General features: G+C 43.4%; 1 protein-coding gene across 1 annotated transcript in view; it reads right to left on the bottom strand.

Annotated features, from left to right (window-relative positions):
• The window catches only part of IMPG2 (interphotoreceptor matrix proteoglycan 2), a 123,662-nt gene extending 96,332 nt beyond the window's left edge, over positions 1-27,330 (bottom strand). The window contains exons 1-3 of the mRNA XM_069759660.1: positions 27,203-27,330; positions 27,012-27,104; positions 24,967-25,215 (exon numbers count right to left, since the gene is read on the bottom strand). Coding sequence (XP_069615761.1) covers positions 24,967-25,215; positions 27,012-27,090 — 328 coding nt within the window. The 5' untranslated portion in view covers positions 27,091-27,104; positions 27,203-27,330. The remainder of the gene's footprint in view (positions 1-24,966; positions 25,216-27,011; positions 27,105-27,202) is intronic.
• Positions 27,331-27,896: the final 566 nt, after the last annotated feature.

Here is a 27,896-nt window from a genome sequence, read left to right as displayed (position 1 = left end):
ACCAAAGGATGAGCCAGACTTTTGCAAGTCCACAATTTTCTTCCTGATATCTTGACTTATTTCTTGAGATTTTCACATGATGCTACACAAAGAAGCCGTGTGTTTCAGGTGTGCATTAAAATACATCCACATGTGTGTTTCTAATTAACTCAGATGTTGTCAAAAAACCTACCAGAAGCTTTCAAACACATGACATCATCATATGGGCAGTCCAGAATTGTTTAAAGGTATACTAATCTTAGTGTATGTAAACTTTTTACTTTGCAGTAAGTAATAAAAATGCCTTAAAACATTTTTTCTCTCTCTAGTTATTCTGTCATTTGGCAAATATTAATAATTATGGTAATCCTAATTGACCTACAACGAGAAAGGATTATACTGATTTCATGTCAGATATTGAGAAAAACATGCATATGTGTCTTTTTATATAGTGTATGTAAACTTCTGGTTTAAATTATATCTCAGCTATTAATATAGGCATACAGGTTATAGACTGCTGAGGAGAGAAGCAGAAATAGTAAAAAGATGTAATGTTAAAAATAATACAAATAATAAAATATCATTATATTCTCACCTTCCGGTGCCATTCCCGCTCCTCACGATGCTCCGGTCCCAAAAATGCATTGCAGCAATGACCGGAAATGACATAGCGGTGCTGTGCTATATACTACATGGCTGTGTTATATACTACGTGGCCTGTGTTATATACTACGTGGGCTGTGTTATATACTGCATGGGCTGTGTTATATACTACATGGCCTGTGTTATATACTAAGTTGCCTGTGTTGTATAGTACGTGGCAGTGTTATATACTGCGTGGGCTGTGCTATATACTACTATACATATTCTAGAATACCCGATGCGTTAGAATCGGGCCACCATCTAGTGTAACTATAAGTAGTTAGTTTTACCTAGTATTCAATATGTTGATGGCATCTACGGCAGAAATTGTGCCGTGCTCCTCCACCCTGACTCGCAATTCCCCTTGCTTCATCCAGGGGCGAAACACGCCTCATCATGTAAAAACTAGTGTTTGCACTTATTCTATTCCTACCGCTTCCCTCATCATTCAGTCTTTTTTATTTTAATCTACCATATGGTTCCAGAGATACTTTTTTTGTTTTAATTATTTTATACTAACTTTTATAATCATTATCTAAAGGGCGTTGTCCATAGGATTATCTTGGGACGTATCTTAACCCCTTCCCAACATTTGACGTAAGTTTATGTTATGATCAGGAAGGGGTTCCCAGAAATTAATGTAAACTTACGCCATGGCAATGATGTGGGCACTGGAGCTGCGCCAACATAATCTCCATTTTGCGCTGAAAATGCCCCCCACTGGTTTATACATGAGTCATTGTCCCGGAAAGACTGCGGGGGAGGGGAAGCGGCAGAGCAGCAGGTCACAGAGGCAGGAACTATAGCCTGTGCCCACTGCTAAACAGAAATGAATATTCACTGCACTTCTCTTATAGCGTGCACAGTTACAGCCGCAGCCGCTGGCTTCCAGCGCACATCCTACTTACCTTCCCTGTGCCCCCTCGCTGCATCTCACTCCGGTGCCAGCAGCTCTTCTGGCTGAGCGATCATGTGTCCCCCGCTCATTAAGGTAATTAATATTCACCCCTCTACCCCTCTCCATTCCCATAGATGTGGAGTGAATATTCATTACTTTAATTAGAAGGAGACAAGTGATCTCTCAGCTGGAAGAGCTGCTGGCACCAGAACAAGATGCAGTGAGGGCGCGTATGGAAGGTAAGTAGGATGTGTTTTTTTTTTATAGGAACCATACATACAAGAACAGGGATGGAGAGCCATGCACACAAGGACAGGGGATAAGGGCCATGATAATAATAATAATAATAATCTTTATTTTTTTATATAACGGTAACATATTCGGCAGCTCTTTACAGTTTGCAAATATCATTGCTGTCCCCAATGGGTGTCACAATCTAAATTCCCTATCAGTATGTCTTTGGAAGGTGGGAGGAAACCGGAGACCTCGGAGGAAACCCAAGCAAACACAGAACATACAAACTACTTGCAGATGTTGTCCTAGGTGAATTTGAACCCAGGACTCCAGTGCTGCAAGGCTGCAGTGCTAACCACTGAGCCACCGTGCTGCCCCATGCATACAAGGACAGGGATAAGGAGCCATGCATGCAGGTACGGGGAGCTTTGCGATCAAGGACAGGGATGGGGAATCATGCATACAAGGACAGGGATGGTGAGCCATGCATACCAGAATAGGGATGAGGGGACAATGTATACCCGGCTTATACTCGTCCCAATAAGTTTTCCCAGTTTTTCATGGCATAATTAGGTGCCTCGGCTTATACTCGGGTGGACTTATACAGTATGCAGTATCAGTCACCGCATATATTATATTGACATAAATGTCCACATGATTTTGGCTGGACAATATCCTATTTAAAAATCAACAGGCTTATCTGCCATATAAATTCCAGTATCAAAATCTAGGCTAAATTTGCTGTGCTAAGTAATTTAGTTTCAGAGATAATGGCAAAGTACAAAAGGTACAAGTGCCCATGTGATGTCATTAGCATGAAATATAATGTAGCACAATGCAGAGATGTAAACAGTTGAGAGAAAGGCAGATTTACCTATGAGAGTGAGAGTCCAAGTATAGGGTCCTGCGTGTTGATGCGGGGTCTGGTAGTGCTTCCCTCCACCCCTGATCCAACATATTATGTAAAATGTTCCCAGTAAAAGCTTGAACTCAATCTGCAAAAAAGGAAGTCCCCACTAAAGTACATAATCTGTCAATGGAAATATAGGGAGCTTCCATGTTACTGGTATCACATAGGCTCTGGAAAAGTGCTATGGCTCAGCACTCCCCAAAAGAAATCCAGCAAATTCTGCTCACCCAAATCCAAATACCCCCCTTTCTTCTGAGCCTCAATGTGCATATGGCTCTACAATGGTAGATTTGCAATTTTCACTCAGCAACATTCTCTGCTGCATGTTTCTGGAAAACAATTATGAAGTCAAAATCATCACTACAACTGTAGATAAATTCCCTGTTGAAATGTAATTTCCAAAATTAAGTCACTTGAGGAGACATTCTGCTCTTCTAGCACTTAGGGGCTCTATATCCTGAGTCCGCAAACTATCCTACGATAATTTGTTCTCCAAGAGTCAAACAACGCTCCTTACCACAACTAGGTAGACCACAACTATGAAAGTCAAAATGAGAAAACAAATCCAGAAAATCACCTTGTTTGATTTGGCAAGATTTATTTTGCAAATTATGGTGGAAAATAAGTATTTGGTCACCTCAAAACATGCAAGATTTTGGGCTCTTACGGACCTGTAACTTCGTCTTTAAGAGACTCCTCTGTCCTCCACCCATTACCTGTAGTAATGGCACCTGCTTGAACTTGTTACCAGTATAAAATACACCTGTCCACAACCTCAAACAGTCACACTCCAATCTCCACTATTGTGAAGACCAAAGAGCTGTCGAAGGACACCAGAAACAAAGTTGTAGCCCTGCACCAGGCTGGGAAGACTGAATCTGCAATAGGCAAGCAGCTTGGTGTGATGAAATCAGCTGTAGGAACAATAATAAGAAAATGGAAGACATACAAGACCACTGAAAATCTCCCTCGATCTGGGGCTCCACGCAAAATGTCACCCCATGGGGTGAAGATGATCACAAGAATGGTGAGAAAAATCCCAGAACCATATAGGGGGACCTAGTGAATGAACCTGCATAGAGCTTGGACCACCGTAATAACACACTACACCACCAGGAACTCAGATCCTGCAGTGCCAGACGTGTCCCCCTGCTTAAGCCAGTACATGTTCGGGCCCATCTGAAGTTTACTAGAGAGCATTTGGATTATCCGGAAGAGTATTGGGAGAATGTCATATGGTCTGATGAAACCAAAGTAGAACTGTTTGGTAAAAACAAAACTCGTCGTGTTTGGAGGAGACAGAATGCTGAGTTGCATCCAAAGAACACCATACCTACTGTGAAGCAAGGGGTGGCAACATCATGCTTTGGGGCTGTTTCTCTGCAAAGGGACAAGAACAATTGATCTGTGTACATGAAAGAATGAATGGGGCCATGTATCATAAGATTTTGAGTGCAATCCTTCTTCCTTCAGCAAGGGCATTGAAGATGAAATGTGGATGGGTCTTTCAGCATGATAATGATCCCAAGCACACTGCCATGGCAACAAAGGAGTGGCTTCGTAAGAAGCATATGATGGTCCTGGAGTGGCCTAGCCAGTCTCCAGATCTCAACCCCATAGAAAACCTTTGAAGGGAGTTGAAAGTCCATGTTGCCCAGTGACAGGCCCAAAACATCACTGCTTTAGGAGGAATGGGCCAATATACCACCAACAGTGTGTGCCAACCTTGTAATGACTTACAGAAAACATTTGACCTCTGTCATTGCCAACAAAGGATATGTAACAAAATATTGAGATGAACTTTTGTTAATGACCAAATACTTATTTTCCACCATAATTTGCAAAATAAGTCTTTCCAAATCAGACAAGGTGATTTTCTGGATTTGTTTTCTCATTTTGAGTTGTGGTCTACCTATGATGTCAATTACAGGCATCTCTCATCTTTTTAAGTGGGAGAACTTGCACAATTGGTGACTGACTAAATACTTTTCTCCCCACTGTATTATTTCAGTAGGCACAGGAACATAAGCTAGAGTTCATGTGAGAATGAATATTGACTCTTATTATCAATTGAATTAATTTTCAATGGCTGCCATTTGTTGAATGGCTGCTGAATATGTGTCGTGGTAGTGCAGTACTAGTATGGTTATGCTATCTTTGGGAAACAAAGGAATATGATATTTGAACAGTGTTTATTAATATGTTGATGACCCATTGGTGCTCTGCAAATATGAAGGACAATCTATACATGTTGTTTGAACACTCCAGAAACCTGTGGAGTAATGCCTGAATGAGAAGTTGTGAACTGTAAAAAGGAGGATCTACCTGTTTTTATAGAGACTCTACATTACATTACATTGGACGTGGTACATTGACGATGTGTTCCTGATCTGGCAGGGAAGTCAACAAGAAATAGCCACTATTTTTGATGACCTCAATACGAATGATCTTAACTTGCGTTATACTTAGCATATAAATTAAACTCAGACGTGATTGATTTCTTAGATGTAATGGTTAAGCCTGACAGTAATGGAATTTTACAAAGAGATCTCTTCTGGAAGGAGACATCGGTAAACTCTGTTTTACACGCAGAATCAGCTCACCCCCCACAAGTTATAAAATCAATACCAACTGGACAATTTCTTAGAGTTCGCCGCATATGTTCATTGGATGCTGATTTTGAAAAGAGAGTTTTGGACCTTAAGGCCATGTGCACACGTACAGTATTTTTTGCGTTTTTTTGCGTTTTTTCACTATAAAAACGTGATAAAAACGCGAAAAAAACGCTTACATATGCCTCCTATTATTTACAATGTATTCCGCATTTTTTGTGCAAATGTTGCATTTTTTTCCGCGAAAAAATTGCATCGCGGAAAAAAAAGCAACATGTTCATTAAATTTGCGGAATTGCGGTGACTCCGCACACCTAGGAATGCATTGATCTGCTTACTTTCTGCAAGGGGCTGTGCACACCATGCGGGAAGTAAGCAGATTATGTGCAGTTGGTACCCAGGGTGGAGGAAAGGAGACTTTCCTCCACGGACTGGGCACCATATAATTGATTAAAAAAAAAGAATTAAAATAAAGAATAGTGATATACTCACCCTCGATGTCTTCTCGCCTCTCAGCGGTGCATGCTGTCGGTTCCGTTCCTATAGATGCTCTGTGTGAAGGACCTGCGATGACGTTGCGGTCCTGTGATTGGTCGCGCGACCGCTCATGTGACCGCTCACGTGACCGCGACGTCATCGAAGGTCCTGCGCGCACCATCTATAGGAACGGACGCCGCTGAGGACATCGGCTGTCTGCAGAGGGTGAGTATAACCATTTTTTTATTTTTTTTATTATTTTTAACATGATATCCTTTACTATTGATGCTGCTAAGGCAGCAGCTATAGTAAAAAGTTGGTCACACTTGTGAAACACTATGTTTGACAAGTGTGACTATCATGTCAGTCAGTTTTCCAAGCGATGCTACAGATCGCTTGGAAAACTTTAGCATTCTGCAAGATAATTACGCTTGCAAAATGCTAAGAAAATAGCAAAAAAACCAGGAAAAAAACGGTTTTCTTCAGGAAATTTCTGAATTTTTTAAATTATTTTTAACATGATATCCTTTACTATTGATGCTGCTTAGGCAGCATCTATAGTAAAAAGTTGGTCACACTTGTCAAACACTATGTTTGACAAGTGTGACCAACCTGTCAGTCAGTTTTCCAAGCGATGCTACAGATCGCTTGGAAAATTTTAGCATTCTGCAAGCTAATTACACTTGCAAAATGCTAAGAAAACCGCAAAAAAAGGGAAAAAAACGGTTTTCTTCAGGAAATTTCTGCAAGAAATCCTGACGTGTGCACATACCCTAAAAATAGATTCCATACAAGGAGCTACAGCAACAGGCAACAGGCAAATTAAATTAGCATATAATAGAGCCCTCAAACAAAACAGACATGACCTCATCCACACATCAAGTGTGGCTTAAGGTACCGTCACACTAAGCGACGCTGCAGCGATACCGACAACGATCCGGATCGCTGCAGCGTCGCTGTTTGGTCGCTGGAGAGCTGTCACACAGACAGCTCTCCAGCGACCAACTATGCCGGTAACCAGGGTAAACATCGGGCTACTAAGCGCAGGGCCGCGCTTAGTAACCCAATGTTCACCCTGGTTACCAGCATAAAAGTAAAAAAAAAGCAAACACTACATGCTTACCTTCCGCTGTCTGTTCCTCGGCGCTCTGCTTCTCTGCCCTGTGTAAGCACAGCGGCCGGAAAGCACAGCGGTGACGTCACCGCTCTGCTTTCCGGCCGCTGTGCTTACACAGGGCAGAGAAGCAGATGCCTTTTCATTTTTCTGTATTGTTTTTGTGGGGTTTATAAATTCTCCCTGATAAAAAAAAATACAGTGGGAGATTAATATTGGCCTTTGGGCTTGTGTGCCAGTCCTGAGTGTGCCATCTCTCTCTCAAATAGTGGGCCATAGAAAGCCTCTTAATTTTTTTTTTATTGGGTTTTTAAATACTCCCAGAAAAAAAAAAAAATACAGTGGGAGATTAATATTGGCCTTTGGGCTTGTGTGCCAGTCCTGAAGCAGTCAGGACTGTGTGCCAGGCCCAAAGCAGTCAGGGTCAGGGAATCACCAGTTTAGTTGGAGGTAATACTGCATCTAGGGCACCGGCGGAAACAATACCGTCTCCAACCGTCTCTCAGTCTGCCATGTCCACCGGCACACCCGCTAGTTCCACGATCTCCAGCTCTCCAGTCCAGCTCACCCTACATGAGACTCTAGTTAGAAAAAGGAAGTACTTATCCTCGCATCCGCGTACACATGGTTTGAACGCCCACATAGCTAGACTAATCTCGTTAGAGATGATGCCCTACCGTTTAGTTGAAACCCTTTCAAAGCCCTGATGGAGTACGCTGAACCACGCTACGAGCTACCCAGTCGACACTTTTTTTCCAGAAAAGCCATCCCAGCCCTGCACCAGCATGTTAAACAGCGCATCGTCCATGCACTCAGGCAATCTGTGAGTACAAAGGTGCACCTGACTACAGATGCATGGACCAGTAGGCATGGCCAGGGACGTTACGTGTCCATCACGGCACACTGGGTGAATGTTGTTGATGCAGGGTCCACAGGGGACAGCAATTTCGGGACAGTTCTGCCTAGCCCACGGTCTAGGAAACAGTTGGCTGTAGGCGTTCGCACCCCCTCCTCCTCCTCTTCGTCCTCCTGCAGAAGCGAGAGCTCGCCCACAGATCGCAGTCGCCCAATCACTCCATCCGCAGCTGCCACTGTTGCACACCAGTGGTCCCATTATGGGGGAGCTACTGGCAAGCGTCAGCAGGCTGTATTGGCTATGAAGTGTTTGGGTGACAACAGACACACCGCGGAAGTTCTGTCCAAGTTCTTGCAGCAAGAAACACAGTCGTGGCTGGGCACAGTAGATCTTGAGGCAGGCAAGGTAGTGAGTGATAATGGAAGGAATTTCATGGCTGCCATCTCCCTTTCCCAACTGAAACACATTCCTTGCCTGGCTCACACCTTAAACCTGGTGGTGCAGTGCTTATTGAAAACTTATCCTGGTTTCTCCGACCTGCTCCTCAAAGTGCGTGGACTTTGCGCACATATCCGCCGTTCGCCTGTACACTCCAGCCGTATGCAGACATATCAGCGGTCTTTGAACCTTCCCCAGCATCGCCTAATCATAGACGTTGCAACAAGGTGGAACTCAACACTGCACATGCTTCAGAGACTGTGCGAACAGAGGCGGGCTGTTATGTTTTTGTGGGAGGATACACATACACGGGCAGGCAGTAGGATGGCAGACATGGAGTTGTCGGGTGTGCAGTGGTCGAAGATACAAGACATGTGTCAAGTCCTTCAGTGTTTTGAGGAATGCACACGGCTGGTTAGTGCAGACAATGCCATAATAAGCATGAGCATCCCCCTAATGTGTCTGCTGATGCAAAGTTTGACGCACATAAAGGATCAGGCGTCTGCACCAGAGGAAGAGGAAAGTTGGGGCGGGGGGGCGGGGTCGTTCGGGAGGTAACCCAGCTTTAAAAAAAAAAAAAAAAAAAAACCTTGCTCAGGTGCCGCCCCCTGCATTGTCCCCGCCCTAGGCACGTGCCCTCACGTGCCTAGTGGCAAATACGGCCCTGGGTGCACACATCAGAAGTGGCGTTGGACAGAGGGGTTTTCTGACCAGGTTGTGGAGTGATTTTGCTATGACCGCAGACAGGACAGGTACTGCTGCATCAATTCAAAGTGACAGGAGACAACATTTGTCCAGTATGGTTACAAACTATTTTTCATCCCTTATCGATGTTCTCCCTCAACCGTCATTCCCATTTGATTACTGGGCATCCAAATCAGACACCTGGCCAGAATTGGCTGAATATGCATTGCAGGAGCTTGCTTGCCCGGCAGCTAGTGTCCTATCTGAAAGAGTATTCAGTGCTGCTGGTTCAATATTAACCGAAAAAAGGACTCGTCTGGCTACACAAAATGTTGATGATCTAACATTCATTAAAATGAACCACAACTGGATTTCTAATTCTTTTGCCCCACCTTGCCCGGGCGACACCTAGCTTTCCTATGAAAAGCTCTTGCCTGTGGACTACTGTGAATTACTTATCAAATGTCTTAATTTGCAGCAGCTGATTGTCCAGCATACGACATGTTTACACCTCCCTAAATGGCCAAACTCCCCACACGGGGCCGTGGTATCGCGACTTGGCGCAAGCACCCGTGAGAGTGCTGTTTGTCTGAAGAGGTGGGTGTGCCCGCTTTTGGTCGACAGCACTGACACAGGGTCCCTCATAGTACAATAAACTGTCTCTGGCGGTGGTGGTGCGCACCCAACGTCAGACACACTGTTGTAACATGAGGGGCCCTGGGCCTGTACCACCGGCCACAAGAGAGTTCACCCACCCCCATGTCAAACATTGCTCTACCACTTCCACAATTATCTCTCACACTTCCACCAATGTTTAGACTATGCGCTGACATCCTTCCATTCCTGCCACTGACAATACCATTGTGTTGACATGTATGATGGTACTTACCATAGTCAGGGGCAGTGTCCTCTATTTACCCAAGTAAATACTTGGCGCCAAATTAGTAGGTCGGAAACTACGCAGAGGATCCCACCCCTGTACCTAAATATTGCACCCTTTAGTGTTTTCGTTGGGTTTTAATGTGAGACATTCACAATTATGTATTGTTTTGGACTACTAACTGGCAGACACTCATTACAATCAGCCTCCGCTGACCTGGCCACTGCTGCCCGTGTTCCCCTGTAACCAATTGAAAATTGCCTACATCAAGCCCAATTTTGTTATGTTAGGCCTTCGAAGCCTGTCTGCGGTCACTCCTTCCACTAGACTTCCACTGACCAGGCCACTGCTGCCCGTGTACCCCTGGAACCAATTTAAAATTGCCTACATCAAGCCCAATTTTGTTATGTTAGGCCTTCGAAGCCTGTCTGCGGTCACTCCTTCCACTAGACTTCCACTGACCAGACCACTGCTGCCCGTGTACCCCTGGAACCAATTTAAAATTGCCTACATCAAGCCCAATTTTGTTATGTTAGGCCTTCGAAGCCTGTCTGCGGCCCGTTCTTTCAACTACTACTACACTGACCAGGCCACTGCTGCCCGTGTTCCCCTGTAACCAATTGAAAATTGCCTACATCAAGCCCAATTTTGTTATGTTAGGCCTTCGAAGCCTGTCTGCGGTCACTCCTTCCACTAGACTTCCACTGACCAGGCCACTGCTGCCCGTGTACCCCTGGAACCAATTTAAAATTGCCTACATCAAGCCCAATTTTGTTATGTTAGGCCTTCGAAGCCTGTCTGCGGTCACTCCTTCCACTAGACTTCCACTGACCAGACCACTGCTGCCCGTGTACCCCTGGAACCAATTTAAAATTGCCTACATCAAGCCCAATTTTGTTATGTTAGGCCTTCGAAGCCTGTCTGCGGCCCGTTCTTTCAACTACTACAACACTGACCAGGCCACTGCTGCCCGTGTTCCCCTGTAACCAATTGAAAATTGCCTACATCAAGCCCAATTTTGTTATGTTAGGCCTTCGAAGCCTGTCTGCGGTCACTCCTTCCACTAGACTTCCACTGACCAGACCACTGCTGCCCGTGTACCCCTGGAACCAATTTAAAATTGCCTACATCAAGCCCAATTTTGTTATGTTAGGCCTTCGAAGCCTGTCTGCGGTCACTCCTTCCACTAGACTTCCACTGACCAGACCACTGCTGCCCGTGTACCCCTGGAACCAATTTAAAATTGCCTACATCAAGCCCAATTTTGTTATGTTAGGCCTTTGAAGCCTGTCTGCGGCCCGTTCTTTCAACTACTACTACACTGACCAGGCCACTGCTGCCCGTGTACCCCTGGAACCAATTTAAAATTGCCTACAGCCAGCCCAATTTTATTATGTTAGGCCTTCGAAGCCTGTCTGCGGTCACTCCTTCCACTAGACTTCCACTGACCAGACCACTGCTGCCCGTGTACCCCTGGAACCAATTTAAAATTGCCTACAGCCAGCCCAATTTTATTATGTTAGGCCTTCGAAGCCTGTCTGCGGTCACTCCTTCCACTAGACTTCCACTGACCAGACCACTGCTGCCCGTGTACCCCTGGAACCAATTTAAAATTGCCTACATCAAGCCCAATTTTGTTATGTTAGGCCTTCGAAGCCTGTCTGCGGCCCGTTCTTTCAACTACTACTACACTGACCAGGCCACTGCTGCCCGTGTACCCCTGTAACCAATTGAAAATTGCCTACATCAAGCCCAATTTTGTTATGTTAGGCCTTCGAAGCCTGTCTGCGGTCACTCCTTCCACTAGACTTCCACTGACCAGACCACTGCTGCCCGTGTACCCCTGGAACCAATTTAAAATTGCCTACATCAAGCCCAATTTTGTTAAGTTAGGCCTTCGAAGCCTGTCTGCGGTCACTCCTTCCACTAGACTTCCACTGACCAGACCACTGCTGCCCGTGTACCCCTGGAACCAATTTAAAATTGCCTACAGCCAGCCCAATTTTATTATGTTAGGCCTTCGAAGCCTGTCTGCGGTCACTCCTTCCACTAGACTTCCACTGACCAGACCACTGCTGCCCGTGTACCCCTGGAACCAATTTAAAATTGCCTACATCAAGCCCAATTTTGTTATGTTAGGCCTTCGAAGCCTGTCTGCGGCCCGTTCTTTCAACTACTACTACACTGACCAGGCCACTGCTGCCCGTGTTCCCCTGTAACCAATTTAAAATTGCCTACATCAAGCCCAATTTTGTTATGTTAGGCCTTCGAAGCCTGTCTGCGGCCCGTTCTTTCAACTACTACTACACTGACCAGGCCACTGCTGCCCGTGTTCCCCTGTAACCAATTGAAAATTGCCTACATCAAGCCCAATTTTGTTATGTTAGGCCTTCGAAGCCTGTCTGCGGTCACTCCTTCCACTAGACTTCCACTGACCAGACCACTGCTGCCCGTGTATCCCTGGAACCAATTTAAAATTGCCTACATCAAGCCCAATTTTGTTATGTTAGGCCTTCGAAGCCTGTCTGCGGTCACTCCTTCCACTAGACTTCCATTGACCAGACCACTGCTGCCCGTGTACCCCTGGAACCAATTTAAAATTGCCTACAGCCAGCCCAATTTTATTATGTTAGGCCTTCGAAGCCTGTCTGCGGTCACTCCTTCCACTAGACTTCCACTGACCAGACCACTGCTGCCCGTGTACCCCTGGAACCAATTTAAAATTGCCTACATCAAGCCCAATTTTGTTATGTTAGGCCTTCGAAGCCTGTCTGCGGCCCGTTCTTTCAACTACTACTACACTGACCAGGCCACTGCTGCCCGTGTTCCCCTGTAACCAATTGAAAATTGCCTACATCAAGCCCAATTTTGTTATGTTAGGCCTTCGAAGCCTGTCTGCGGTCACTCCTTCCACTAGGCTTCCACTGACCAGACCACTGCTGCCCGTGTACCCCTGGAACCAATTTAAAATTGCCTACATCAAGCCCAATTTTGTTATGTTAGGCCTTCGAAGCCTGTCTGCGGTCACTCCTTCCACTAGACTTCCACTGACCAGACCACTGCTGCCCGTGTACCCCTGGAACCAATTTAAAATTGCCTACAGCCAGCCCAATTTTATTATGTTAGGCCTTCGAAGCCTGTCTGCGGTCACTCCTTCCACTAGACTTCCACTGACCAGACCACTGCTGCCCGTGTACCCCTGGAACCAATTTAAAATTGCCTACATCAAGCCCAATTTTGTTATGTTAGGCCTTCGAAGCCTGTCTGCGGCCCGTTCTTTCAACTACTACTACACTGACCAGGCCACTGCTGCCCGTGTTCCCCTGTAACCAATTGAAAATTGCCTACATCAAGCCCAATTTTGTTATGTTAGGCCTTCGAAGCCTGTCTGCGGTCACTCCTTCCACTAGACTTCCACTGACCAGACCACTGCTGCCCGTGTACCCCTGGAACCAATTTAAAATTGCCTACATCAAGCCCAATTTTGTTATGTTAGGCCTTCGAAGCCTGTCTGCGGTCACTCCTTCCACTAGACTTCCACTGACCAGACCACTGCTGCCCGTGTACCCCTGGAACCAATTTAAAATTGCCTACAGCCAGCCCAATTTTATTATGTTAGGCCTTCGAAGCCTGTCTGCGGTCACTCCTTCCACTAGACTTCCACTGACCAGACCACTGCTGCCCGTGTACCCCTGGAACCAATTTAAAATTGCCTACATCAAGCCCAATTTTGTTATGTTAGGCCTTCGAAGCCTGTCTGCGGCCCGTTCTTTCTACTACTCCTACACTGACCAGACCACTGCTGCCCGTGTACCCCTGGAACCAATTTAAAATTGCCTACATCAAGCCCAATTTTGTTATGTTAGGCCTTCGAAGCCTGTCTGCGGTCACTCCTTCCACTAGACTTCCACTGACCAGACCACTGCTGCCCGTGTACCCCTGTAACCAATTGAAAATTGCCTACATCAAGCCCAATTTTGTTATGTTAGGCCTTCGAAGCCTGTCTGCGGTCACTCCTTCCACTAGACTTCCACTGACCAGACCACTGCTGCCCGTGTATCCCTGGAACCAATTTAAAATTGCCTACATCAAGCCCAATTTTGTTATGTTAGGCCTTCGAAGCCTGTCTGCGGTCACTCCTTCCACTAGACTTCCATTGACCAGACCACTGCTGCCCGTGTACCCCTGGAACCAATTTAAAATTGCCTACAGCCAGCCCAATTTTATTATGTTAGGCCTTCGAAGCCTGTCTGCGGTCACTCCTTCCACTAGACTTCCACTGACCAGACCACTGCTGCCCGTGTACCCCTGGAACCAATTTAAAATTGCCTACATCAAGCCCAATTTTGTTATGTTAGGCCTTCGAAGCCTGTCTGCGGCCCGTTCTTTCAACTACTACTACACTGACCAGGCCACTGCTGCCCGTGTTCCCCTGTAACCAATTGAAAATTGCCTACATCAAGCCCAATTTTGTTATGTTAGGCCTTCGAAGCCTGTCTGCGGTCACTCCTTCCACTAGGCTTCCACTGACCAGACCACTGCTGCCCGTGTACCCCTGGAACCAATTTAAAATTGCCTACATCAAGCCCAATTTTGTTATGTTAGGCCTTCGAAGCCTGTCTGCGGTCACTCCTTCCACTAGACTTCCACTGACCAGACCACTGCTGCCCGTGTACCCCTGGAACCAATTTAAAATTGCATACAGCCAGCCCAATTTTATTATGTTAGGCCTTCGAAGCCTGTCTGCGGTCACTCCTTCCACTAGACTTCCACTGACCAGACCACTGCTGCCCGTGTACCCCTGGAACCAATTTAAAATTGCCTACATCAAGCCCAATTTTGTTATGTTAGGCCTTCGAAGCCTGTCTGCGGCCCGTTCTTTCAACTACTACTACACTTACCAGGCCACTGCTGCCCGTGTTCCCCTGTAACCAATTGAAAATTGCCTACATCAAGCCCAATTTTGTTATGTTAGGCCTTCGAAGCCTGTCTGCGGTCACTCCTTCCACTAGACTTCCACTGACCAGACCACTGCTGCCCGTGTACCCCTGGAACCAATTTAAAATTGCCTACATCAAGCCCAATTTTGTTATGTTAGGCCTTCGAAGCCTGTCTGCGGTCACTCCTTCCACTAGACTTCCACTGACCAGACCACTGCTGCCCGTGTACCCCTGGAACCAATTTAAAATTGCCTACAGCCAGCCCAATTTTATTATGTTAGGCCTTCGAAGCCTGTCTGCGGTCACTCCTTCCACTAGACTTCCACTGACCAGACCACTGCTGCCCGTGTACCCCTGGAACCAATTTAAAATTGCCTACATCAAGCCCAATTTTGTTATGTTAGGCCTTCGAAGCCTGTCTGCGGCCCGTTCTTTCTACTACTCCTACACTGACCAGACCACTGCTGCCCGTGTACCCCTGGAACCAATGTTAAAGTGCCTACAGCCCAATATTTTTTTATGTTAGGCCTTCGAAGCCTGTCTGTGGCCCGTTCTTTCTACTACTCCTCGACTGACCACACCACTGCTGCCCGTGGACCCCTGGAACCTATTTTTAATTGCATAGAGCATCCTTTTTTTAATAGTAGGCGTACAAAGTCTGTCTGCGGTCCACTATTGAAATTGTCCTCCACTACCCAGAGCAATGCTGCCTGTGTACCCCTGTAACCTTTTTTAAACTGCAGTGAGCCACATTTTTGGTTTAAGGCCTACTACCTGTGTCTGTCTGCGCCACTCAATACAGCTGTGTTCCTTTGAAAAAAGCTGAGCGTCAATAGTCTTGTTTTCAGCCTCTAGGAATTTTAAAACTGCATTGGGGCTACAACTTTGGTAGGGCCTACTAACGGTGTCTGCCACCCCAAGGTGTGCCCCAGGTTTCGTCCACATTGCTTCGATCTTCCTACTCTCGTTTAGTAGTTGTTGCAAACTACACTGCATTAGGCCTACAAATTTGGTATGGGGTGTAGAGAGACGGTGTGTTACACTCCAAGGTGTTCCCCAGGTTTCGTCCACATTGCTTCGATCTTCCTACTCTCGTTTAGTAGTTGTTGCAAAGTACACTGCTTTAGGCCTACAAATTTGGTATGGGGTGTAGAGAGACGGTGTGTTACACTCCAAGGTGTTCCCCAGGTTTCGTCCACATTGCTTCGATCTTCCTACTCTCGTTTAGTAGTTGGTGAAAACTACACTGCATTAGGCCTACAAATTGGGTATGGGGTGTAGAGACGGTGTGTTCCACTCCAAGGTGTTCCCCAGGTTTCCTCGCCATTGCTTCGGTCTTCCGACTCTCGTTTAGTAGTTGTTGGAAACTACACTGCATTAGGCCTACAAATTGGGTATGGGGTGTAGAGATGGTGTCTTCCGCTCCAAGGTGTTCTCCAGGTTGCCTTTCCTGAGCTTCTATCTTCAGGTTTTTGTTAAATAGTGGTTAAATGGAACAACTGCATTGGGCGTACTAGTTGGTTTGGGGCCTACTAACAGTGTCTGCCGCTCCTTGCTGTTCTCCTGGTTTCCTGTCCTGAAATTCCATTTTCAGGCTCTCGTTAAGTAGTTGTTAATGTTAGACTGCATTTGGCCTACTAGTTGGGTTGGGGCCTACTATCGGTGTCTGCCACTCCTTGCTATTCTCTTCCACTGAACAAAGCTGTGCCGCCTGTTTACTACTGTTGCCAATTTTGAACTGCATTTCGACTACTTACTGATTTGGGCCTACTCTCTGTGTCAGCCTCTCATTCCAGTTGTCCTCCACTGCAATGCCCCCTGGTTACTCCTGTGTTACCAATTTTGAACTGCATTTAGCCCACTTTATTCTTTGGGCCTATATCTGTGTTTCCTCCTCATCCTGCCCATTGCCCAGCCAGTGATAGATGAGTCTGCTGGTACATTGACCCATAACGCCACATTCCCCGTGCACGCTACACAACAAGATTGTGACCCTGCTGAAAGTCAGGTTCCTCTTCCCGCATACCATACCACCTTACACGGGGACAAAGAGGATGGTGCAGATGAAAGTGCAGGTTCCTTCATCAGGTGGGGGGAGGAATACTAGTTGGCGACATCACTGGCACAGGGCCTCTCATAGTACGCAAAAGTGTTGCTGCCGGTGGGAGGCGCCCCCGCCGTGCAAACACACCGCTGTACTTTGAGGGGCCCTGTGCCAGTGCCAATGCCAACTAGTGGGCCCCCCCTGCTTGCTCAGGATCACAGCACTTGCAAAGTTGAAATACTTACCTCTCCCTGCTCCACTGCCGTGACGTGGTCCAGATGTCCTGGACCCACTAATTACTTGAACCAGCCCTACCCCCCACAACTTTAGCCAAATGACCCCCAATTTCAAATGCCTTACAATTTTTATAAGCTAAATTACGATTGACAAGCTTCAGTAGCAAGAATGGATGTTTTTGCCAATACAATGGGCTCTGTACATGTTTTCCTGGCCTCTACACACTGCCGACTCTGCTCCCCCATTGACTTGCATTGGGTTTCGTGTTTCAGTCGATCCCGACTTTTCGCGATAATCGGCCGATTCCACTCGACTCGACTTTTGAGATAGTCGGGTTTCGCGAAACCCGGCTCGACTCTAAAAAGGTCAAGGTCGCTCAACTCTAATACTCGTTACTCAAGATTTCCATAGCACACTCGGGTGACCTCCGAATATTTTTTAGTGCTCGGAGATTTAGTTTTCTGCGCCGCAGCTGAATGATTTACATCTGTTAGCCAGCATAAGTACATGTGGGGGTTGCCTGGTTGCTAGGGAATCCCCACATGTAATCAAGCTGGCTAACAGATGTAAATCATTCAGCCGAGGTGAGGAAAACTAAATCTCCGAGCACTAAAAAATACTCGGAGGTCACCCAAGCGTGCTCGGGAAATCTCGAGTAACGAGTATATTCGCTCATCACTAGTCATCTTCCTAAGCCTGTTGTTACCTCGTTTCAGTGGGTGCCACTGCTGGGGGTGGTCAGCCCTGGAAGCCCTAAAGTTGCAGCTGTACTAATCCCGGCGAGCCAGCGGAAGGGTTAGACTCTGCAATGTGCACCGTCTTGGGTATTAGCTGGGACTGTTCTATATGTTATTGTTTGCTGGTGGTTCAATAAATTATTGCCACACTGTTTTACCCCAACTCCTTGTGTTGTCTGAGTAGTGTTATGCCCACAGAAAAAGGAGAGCGGGCATTTAGTGGTATAATCCCTGGTTCATGCAGTCTCAAGCCAGCAGACGACAGCACCCACTGCCCCCATGTCTTCACACCGGAGTTCTGCTATTCAGGCACATCAGGGGCTCTTCCAGTAAGTCATGGCACCCGCAAACCGTAACAGCAAAACCTGCACTACAATAAGACACTCCGTCCCTTCTGAATTTTCCACTGTGTCTTAAAAGTGTTTCCTGACTACATGTAGAGTATTTGCATACTCAGCAGAAATTACACAACAAACTAGGAAGTCCATTTTTTCCTATTAGCCCTTACAAAAATTAAAAACTTGGGGCTAAAGCAACATTTTAGTGGTAAAAAATATAATGTAAAATGTAATGTAAAATTCTTTCTTCACTGTCCAATGGTCTAACATTCTGTGAAGCACATGTGTTAACATGCTCACTGTACTCCTAGATGAATTAACTGGGGTTAATGATGATAAATGGGGTTACTTACAGAGGGTCTGCTGTTGTGGCACCTCAGAGGCTCTGCTAATGTGACATGGCACCCGCCAACCATTCCAGCAAAAATCTGAACTCCGGGATGGCACTTCTTCCCTACTGAGCTTTGCACTGTGTCTCAAAAGTAGTTTTTGATCACACATAAGGTATTGGCATACTCAGGAGAAATTGTGCAACAAATTGTATATTACATTTTCTCCTAATATTATTTTTGAATACTAAATCTTTTTGGCCAATGCAAAATTTTAGTGGAAAAAAATTGGAATTTTCCATTTACTCAACCAAATAATATACAATTCTGTGAATTGCTTGAAGATTAAAATGCCATTACACCTCAGATGAATTCCTCAAGAGATATAGCTTCCAAAATTGGGTGACTTGTTGGGGTTTCTGTTTTGGCAAGTCAAATGTGACAAGGTATTCGCAATCTATTCCAGAAAAACTTGCACACCAGAATTCAACTGGCACTCCTTCCCCCCAAGCCATGATGTATGCCCAAACACTTGTTTTCTACATATGGGGTATCGGTATATTCAGGAGAAATCATACAACAAATTGAGTGGTCCATTTGCTATTTCCTATTAACCTTGCAAAAATGTAAAATTTGGGGCTGTAGCAACATTTTTGCAGGAAAAATTTATTTTTTCATTTTCACGGCTAAACGTTATAATATTTTGGGACGCACCTGTGATTTTAAGAAGGTCATCACACCTCAAAATAAATTCCTTTAGAGAAGTAGTTCCCGCAATAGGGTCACTTGTGAGAGGTCTCTACTGTTTAGGCACATCAGGGGCCCTGCAAACGCAACATAGCATCTGTTATCTATTCCAGCCAATTTTACTCCCCAAAAGCCGACTGGTGCTCCTTCCCTCCCGAGCCCTGCCATGTACCCAAACAGTAGTTTTCAACAAACATGGGTTATCAGTGTATTCCTTGTGAAAATGAAAAAAGCTGGTAGTAAAGCAACATTTTTATGGGGGAAAAAAGGAAAAATGTTTCATTTTTTTCCTTCCACATTGCTTTAATTCCTGTGACATACAAGTACAAAACTACAACCCTCATCCACAAAGCTCTCCATGGCTCAGCACCACCCTACATCTCCTCTCTGGTCTCAGTCTACCACCCTATGCTTGCCCTCCGCTCCACTAATGACCTCAGGTTAACTTCCTCAATAATCAGAACCTCCCACTCCCGTCTCCAAGACTTTGCACGTGCTGCACCGATTCTTTGGAATGCACTACTCAGGTTAATACGATTAATCACCAATCCCACAGTTTTAAGCGTGCCCTAAAAACTCATTTGTTCAGATTGGCCTACCGCCTCAACGCATTAACCTAACTATCCCTGTGTGGCCCATTCAAAAAAAAAAAAACTTAAACCATAATCAGGTTCCTCGCATCATGTTCTCATACACTTTATACAGTTAATTAGCCCTCTGTGTCTGTACTGTTACATACTTAGGCAGTTAACTGGTTCATATAGCTTTACATGAACACCCGAGCCTTACACTATGGCTGGTCCGAGTAACTGAAGCAATTGTTACCCTCCACCTCTCGTGTCTCCCCTTTTCCTCATAGTCTGTAAGCTTGCGAGCAGGGCCCTCACTCCTCTTGGGATCTATTTTGAACTGTATTTCTGTTATGCTGTAATGTCTATTGTCTGTACAAGTCCCCTCTATAATTTGTAAAGTGCTGCGGAATATGTTGGTGCTATATAAATAAAATTATTATTATTATAAGGGGTTAAAACTTTTTGAATGTGGCTTTGAGCACTTTGAGAGGTGCAGTTTTGAAATTGGTGCCACTTTGAGGTATTTTTTGTCACATTGGCACCTCAAAGTCACTTAAAATGTGGTGAGGTTCCTAAAAAATTGGTTTTGTTGGAACAATTAGAAAATGCTGATAAACTTTTAACTTTTCTAACTTTTCAGCCAAAAAAAATGTGTCAAAAAGGATGTTGATGGAAAGCAGACATGTGGTGTATGTTATTTATTATCTGTTTTGTGTGGTATTATCTGGTTTAAGGGCATGAAAATTAAAAGCGTGAAAGCTGTGCAAAATGTTCACATTTTTCATAAAATGTTTGATATTTTCTTAAATAAATGCAACCATATCAGCTAAAATTTACCACTAACAGGTAGTACAATGTGTCAAGAAAAAACTCACAAAATGACTGGGATTTGCTGAAGTTGTTACCTTATAAAGTGACAGTGGTCAGAATTAATAATAATAATAATAATTTTATTTATATAGCGCCAACATATTCCGCAGCGCTTTACAAATTATAGAGGGGACTTGTACAGACAATAGACATTACAGCATAACAGAAATCACAGTTCAAAACAGATACCAGGAGGAATGAGGGCCCTGCTCGCAAGCTTACAAACTATGGGGAAAAGGGGAGACACGAGAGGTGGATGGTAACAATTGCTATAGTTAGTCGGACCAGCCATAGTGTAAGGCTCGGGTGTTCATGTAAAGCTGCATGAACCAGTTAACTGCCTAAGTATGTAGCAGTACAGACACAGAGGGCTATTAACTGCATAAAGTGTATGAGAACATGATGCAAGGAACCCAATTATGTTTTTTTTTTGTTTATTTTTGTTTGTTTTTTTGAATGGGCCACACAGGGATAGTTAGGTTAATGCGTTGAGGCGGTAGGCCAATCTGAACAAACGAGTTTTTAGGGCACGCTTAAAACTGTGGGGTTTGGGTATTAATCTTATTAACCTAGGTAATGCATTCCAAAGAATCGGCGCAGCACATGTAAAGTCTTGGAGACGGGAGTGGGAGGTTCTGATTATTGAGGATGCTCACCTGAGGTCATTAGCGGAGCGGAGGGCACGGGTAGGGTGGTAGACTGAGACCAGAGAGGAGATGTAGGGTGGTGCTGAGCCATGGAGTGCTTTGTGGATGAGGGTAGTAGTTTTGTACTGGATTCTTGAGTGGATGGGTAACCAGTGTAATGACTGGCACAAGGTAGAGGCATCGGTGTAATTGTAAAATTTGTAATTGTAAAATTTGGCCCGGTCAGGAAGGTGAAAACAGTTTTGGGGATGAAGAGATTCAGACTGCTCTGCATTATTACCTTCTGAGTAGTAATGAGCTAGTGTGCTCATTACTCAAGTTTCTCCGAGCATGCTCAGGTGGTCTCCAAGTATTTCGCTGCATGATTTGCGGCTGCTAGACAGCCTGGTCACGTGGGCATTGCCTGTTTGTTAGGGAATACCCACATGTATTTAAGCTGTCTAGCAGTCGCAAATCATGCAGCTGCGTCAACATAAACAAAATCTCCGAGCATGCCAAAATACTCGGAGACCACCAGAGCATGTTTGGAGAAACCCGAGTAACGAGCACACTCGCTCATCACTACTTCTGAGCACACTTGGTAAAGACCATAAAAATTTGAATTAAATTAAAAATCTCATATCTCATGAACTGTATGGCGGAAAAAAAACAATGGAATAATCAGAGGAAAAGGAGGAATAAAGAGAAAATAACTGTCCACTTTTTACCTGGTAATATAGCCTCTTTGTATAACACACAGATTAAAGTATATAAAGTAAAATTAAACAAAAATTATTTCTCAGCAAATTATCATAATTAGTAAACTGGAGTTATACGGGTGATTTAACACACCAGTGCCATACATTCTTTCATATTTTTCCCCTTTTTTTCCAACTGCACGTTTCCATGATATACATAATAGATCCTTGAAGGAGTATTCCAAAATCAACAAAACAGAGACCACCAGCTATGCCCACCTCCTGCATATACTCTGCACATAACATTGATAATGCTGAACGTTCTGAGTCCTTACAAGTAAATTGCCCTTATTTTTGGCCTAAATAATGCAACTAAGATGGAGAAGAAAGCTCTTGGTATTGCCAGTAGTATTTGTAGAGTTCAGGCAGCAGGTGGGAATAGCAAAAAGTCTGAGGTGCAGCTCCAGCCAACAGCACAGCTCAGATAAGTGGCACCTTTACAGAAAAATTGTATTGAATTTTTAATCATACAATGGAGAGCTGATTATGTAGAACACTACAAAGTTTCCACAAGCTGAAGACAGGGCGAATTGAGTTGCAGAACCTAGTCGAGTGGCCAGGTCTGTAACGTGTAGCCATAGGATGGAAGCCCAGAGAACTGCCTTCTAACACCCAGCATTTCTTTGATTATCTACCCTGGCCAGATAATCAGAAGAACAATGGATGTAGTTAGCAAAGAGGCAGTTCTTGGGGATCCCATCAGACAGCTAGAGATTACTGACCAGGCTGCTGGATTGGATCCTGTGAATCGATTCACACCAACTCTACAAATAACCTTTTAATGGGAACTATTATAATTAATGTAACCACAATGTATGAAAGTGTAACCCAAAAGAGGTGCTCTATGCCACAAAAATACTTCAATTAGAGGAATAATAGAGAACTTCCCTTAATGGATGTGGTAATTTCCCTTTTAAAAAAAACACAAAAAATACCTAAGCCGAGATACTCTATATCAGTGACCTGTATAGATTCTTATCCTCTGACAGCAAGCAATGAACAATGAAATGACAGCAAGTAGAGATCTTGTTGTAAGGGATAGTACACATGAGGCAGAGTTTAAATAGACCAACCCAAGATACATCTCTCTTAATTTACGTTCATCTTTAATCAACATTTTGGCACATCTGTAAACTCTATGTATGCCTCTGAAGTCCAGATCTTCATTCACAGTAAATGGTTCTTGATCTTATTTAATCTTTGTTGACATAGACGTCCCTAAGAGATTAGCTGAGCTCCTATAATGCATTGACCCGGACAGTTTTTCCTACATCACATTGCTGTTCAAGCCTCTTACACATCCCAGAAAACAAATGACAAGGGCTAGTTTGTCTATGTGCAGACCCTCAGCCAGCATGGAGGCAAAGAGTGCTGAAAGTCTTTAAACCTGCCTGCAGAATTGCATACTCAGTAAATGACTGGAAAGTTATGTATGCCTGTGTTTTACCAAGGTTCTATTGAGTACTCATCTTCCTCTTAAGATTGGTCTACCTTAAAAAAGAAATCAGGAGGATGAATCACTACACAGCAAGATCTTCAGGTAACTTAGACAGAAAACATCAAGAAAATAAAAAGTTTGAAGCCAATCTAAAAAAGAAGCAGTTGAATAGGTAATATACCTATGACCTCCAGTCTTCCATGATTCAATAGCTATGGTTGTACTCACATTTTGCCCATGTACATAAACCAAATTTATAAAATCATCATCCAACAAGAGAAAGCCTCAAAATCTTATTCCAATTCTAATTCATCCCAAAGGCATTAGATGAGGTTGGGCTCAGGGCTCTATACGGCCAGTCATGTTCTTCTAAACTATACCCATCTGACCATGCCTTTATGGATTTTCCTTTGTGCAATGAGGCACAGTCATAGTGGAACAGAAAATGACCTTCTCCAAACTGTTCCTACAAAGCTGTGAGTGTAAAAATGTCCAAAATAACTTTGCTGAAACATTAAAATTTCCCTTCACTGGAATGAAGGAGCCTAGACCACGACTGAAAAACTACCCCACAACATCCTACAGTTGGCAGAATGCAGTCAGGCAGGAAACATTCTCCTGGCATCTGCTAAAACCCAGACTCGTCCATTAGACTGCCAAATAGTTAAGTATGATTCATCATTCCAAAACGCGTTTCTACTAGCGATGTGCTTTAAATCACTCCATCCAATGCTTGGTGATGGAAGGCTTCCATCCAGCTGCTCAGACATGGAAACCTATGCCATGAAGCTCTTGGCACACAGTTTTTACACTGATGTTAGTACCAGAGGAGGATTGGGCTCTGCAGTTCCTGATTTGGCAACGTTGGCGACTTTCATGTACTGGGCGCCTCAGCACACAACGACACCGTTGTGTAACTTTACGTGATCTGCTACTTCAGGTCTGAGTTGTAATGGTTCTGAAACGCTTCCATTTTTCCATAATATCACTCATAGCTGGTCATATGTAGGAGGGAAGAAATTTCACAAACTGCCTTGTTACAATGGTGGCAACCTTTTACAGCACCACGATCATACTCCGTGAGCTCTTTATAGCAACCCTTTCTTTTACAAATGTTGGCAAAGGCTAGGGGCTAGATTTTATACACCTCTGGCAATGTGACCAAACGAAAAACCTAAATTCACTATGAAAAGGTGTTTCCCAATATATATGTATAGTATATAGTATGTGGTGGGTAAATTTTAGGAGGAAACAGTCATGTTGGAGATAGATAGTTACTTTCATGATGATTTATTATCTTGGGTCAACATATATGACAGTAAGACTTAGCTGCTACATGATATTTTACAACTCAATATCTATTAAAATGGAAATAAGGCCAGAATGGAAACCAGAATAGTACTCATGCACATATATTATGGGTCAGATGATGGCAATACATGTTCTTGGCAAAATAAGGGCCAAACAAAATGGATCACTGCAATAATCTTCCCACTTGTGCTGATTCATTCTATTGGGACATTAGCTGATCACTATGAAACTAGATGAATCTTAAATGGTCTTAGACATAAACCTTCAAGGTTTCATCTGAAAACTTTTAACTTACCCCTAAGTTTAAAGTAATTCATATGATTCGCAAGAGCTTGTTGAAATGTTTCTTCTGGGCACACCTTCACTCCACTGGGAAATAATATGGCTCTCTTTTTCCTTCTGAGGAAACTCCTATAGTGGTTGTGTGCTCCAGTCAGAGATGGGCTGAATTCTGGTACTGATCCGCTGCCTTCTTCCAAGCCATCCTGTACTTTTGTAGGTTCTTTATGGAGAATATTGTCAAGTCCTGTCCTGGATTCTATAACTAAATGGGAATAAAAGGATAATGAGAAAAAGGGCAGATGACAAATCATAAATCAAAATCTAACAGAACATCATATGGATTTTATACTGAAAGAAAATTTATTTTCACCATATGAAGTTGCCAATGGCAGAAATATACAATTTCAGCTCTGAGACCATCACAGATCATAAAAGATACCTAAAAACATTGTCTAGAGTTAGAAATAGCCCAATCTTGCCTATGGACCATTCTAGCTCAGCCTTATATACTTGAATTAGGCTACAATAACAGACCCAGGCCAGAAAGAATAGTGGCACCATGCTTTTTTAAAAAAAAACCTAATTAGATTTTTTTCTAATCCAACAAAACCCTGTAATCATAATGTTAAAGTCACTACAGAAAGTTGGCAACAACAATTTACAAAACAGTGTCCTGAGGTCTCAGATGTTTTATTTATTGCCTCTGTTACAGTGTGGCTGTATCAATATTATCTATTATCTTAGTGTTGAAATTGTACAATTATTAACAGTTATGATAAACAGATGTAGACTCCAATTATATATTTTCCTTGGTAATATCAGAGAATCCTTTGTTTGAGAATTTCAGAATTCAAAGCCTTAGAATCTGTATGACAATGGGGCAAAAGTTCAGCATTTTCAACTGTACTGCTCTGCGCTCACATGGCGTGCCAAGATTTAATTAATGGCAAAAATGTGCCGTATATTGTGCTTGAATGGAAAGGTTAATAATAGAGTTTTGTCCATTCAGCAAATAAGGACATCAATAAAGTCATCAACCATAACTATGTACAGAATCAGGCATGTAAAAAATCCAACTCTGTACAATGGGAGCTTAAAGGAAATTACTATTATAATATTCAAACTGGTAAGATGTATAATTACAAATGTATCTACAAACATAAATGCTAACATGAAGGCATATATACAACACATGAATACAACTATTTTATATATATATATATATATATATATATATATACACACATATATATATACATATATAGGTTGCATACATACATGTACAGTTGTATTCCACCAAAAATGCCGTTGTACTATGATATCTTATCACTCAAAAACAAAAATAGATACAAGTTTATATGCAACATACATACAGTTAATATATATAAATATTTATATATATTATATATGTATACATATATGCATAGATCGATGCGTATGCATTCACACAACTATTATGAATATGTTGATAAAACCTATATATATTATTTATATTGTTTTATGACTGTTAATTTTATATTACTAAATACTGTGTTAGAAACCCGTATAGTGGCCTTAAAATATAGTCTAGCAGGCGTGGAAGAATGAGATTGGTAACTTAGTAAAGTGTTTTTTAGGGTCGTTACATATTTCTTAGGCATCTTAGATACAAGGTGAAAGAGCTAAGTTAGAATATATTTAATATTAGGGTATAACTAAGTATGGGTATGATTCTAATGCACATATATAACACACGACCACATAGACTGTAGTAAATGAATGTATCTATAGGAGTTGCTTTCTAGGAAAATGCTACCTAATATAACAAAATATTTCTGGACTTATCTAAGAAACTACAATGTACATAGTCATAGAACAAAACAATGTTTTCTTGCCATGGATGCATAGGAAACCTTCTCAGACACAATTGATGATACAGTAGTGCATTACGTACACATACAGCAGATCTGAAACAGTCACTGAATGTTTTTCCTTAATACAGAATTATCTCCAATCCAGAGAAAACTATATTGCACACCTTGGTATTGTACACCAAGCTGAGTAAGTGACGTTTGTTACCTGTCGGAGGTTGTAGCTGTCCTTCAAGTACCGTCATGCAGAAAATTCCCAAGATGACTACCCAAGAACAATGACTCATTCTTATTTTCTTACCTAGGGAAACAAAGCGCAGACATATTCACCATAAACATGTAGTGTTACAGTAGGTGAGGGTCCACATTCTGCCCAATATGCAATTTTTAATTACTTACTCAAACTTCCAACTTAGTTTGGACTCCACGTTGAATGCGAATGACAGCTCCTCCAGTTAACAGATGGTAGACAATTTTTTAAGGTTTAATCTGCACTGGCTAAGCTCTTTAGCAGAGCTTGTCAAGTTGTTAAGAGACAGACAGCCCATTGATAGGCTGAGCATTTCACACCTAACTGAACACATCACTTATTGGATCCGAAGTGCTGCGGATTGCCAGTGCCACTCTGCTGTCTGGGTAGAAACAGTTTATTTCTGATAATAACTTGTTGTTCTAGATTTTTCATGAACACGATCAGCGCGGGAATTTCCACATTTAGTAATTAAGAATTCTGATTGAAAATCACAAACAAAAGATAATGGGGCAGATTTGCTAATAGACAGCTCAGAATTAGATAATAAATTTGATGCCTAGAATTTTTATTGCTTCAGAACTCTTTTGTTTCCTGACAGCAGTTTGTTCTAAATACAATTGGTGCTTTAAGTACCTTCCCCAGGTTCAATGTTGAGTCTCCACCACTGATTCTGGTGTCGGTTATTGTGTACAGTGCTGACGTCACGTCCAGAGCGCTGAAGTCAACAACTTGCTTGGTCATAGTGGCTGAGTTGACGCCATGAGCCACTGAGCAAATTTATTGACTGCAGAGCTGCTGACATGAGTGCTACAGTCAATAACAGTCACCACGAGCAGCAAC

This window comes from Ranitomeya imitator, chromosome 3 (genome assembly GCF_032444005.1).
Source record: "Ranitomeya imitator isolate aRanImi1 chromosome 3, aRanImi1.pri, whole genome shotgun sequence".
Lineage (NCBI taxonomy): Eukaryota > Metazoa > Chordata > Amphibia > Anura > Dendrobatidae > Ranitomeya > Ranitomeya imitator.
Note: the sequence above shows the minus strand (reverse complement) of the source record. Positions and strands in the feature narration are given on the sequence as shown.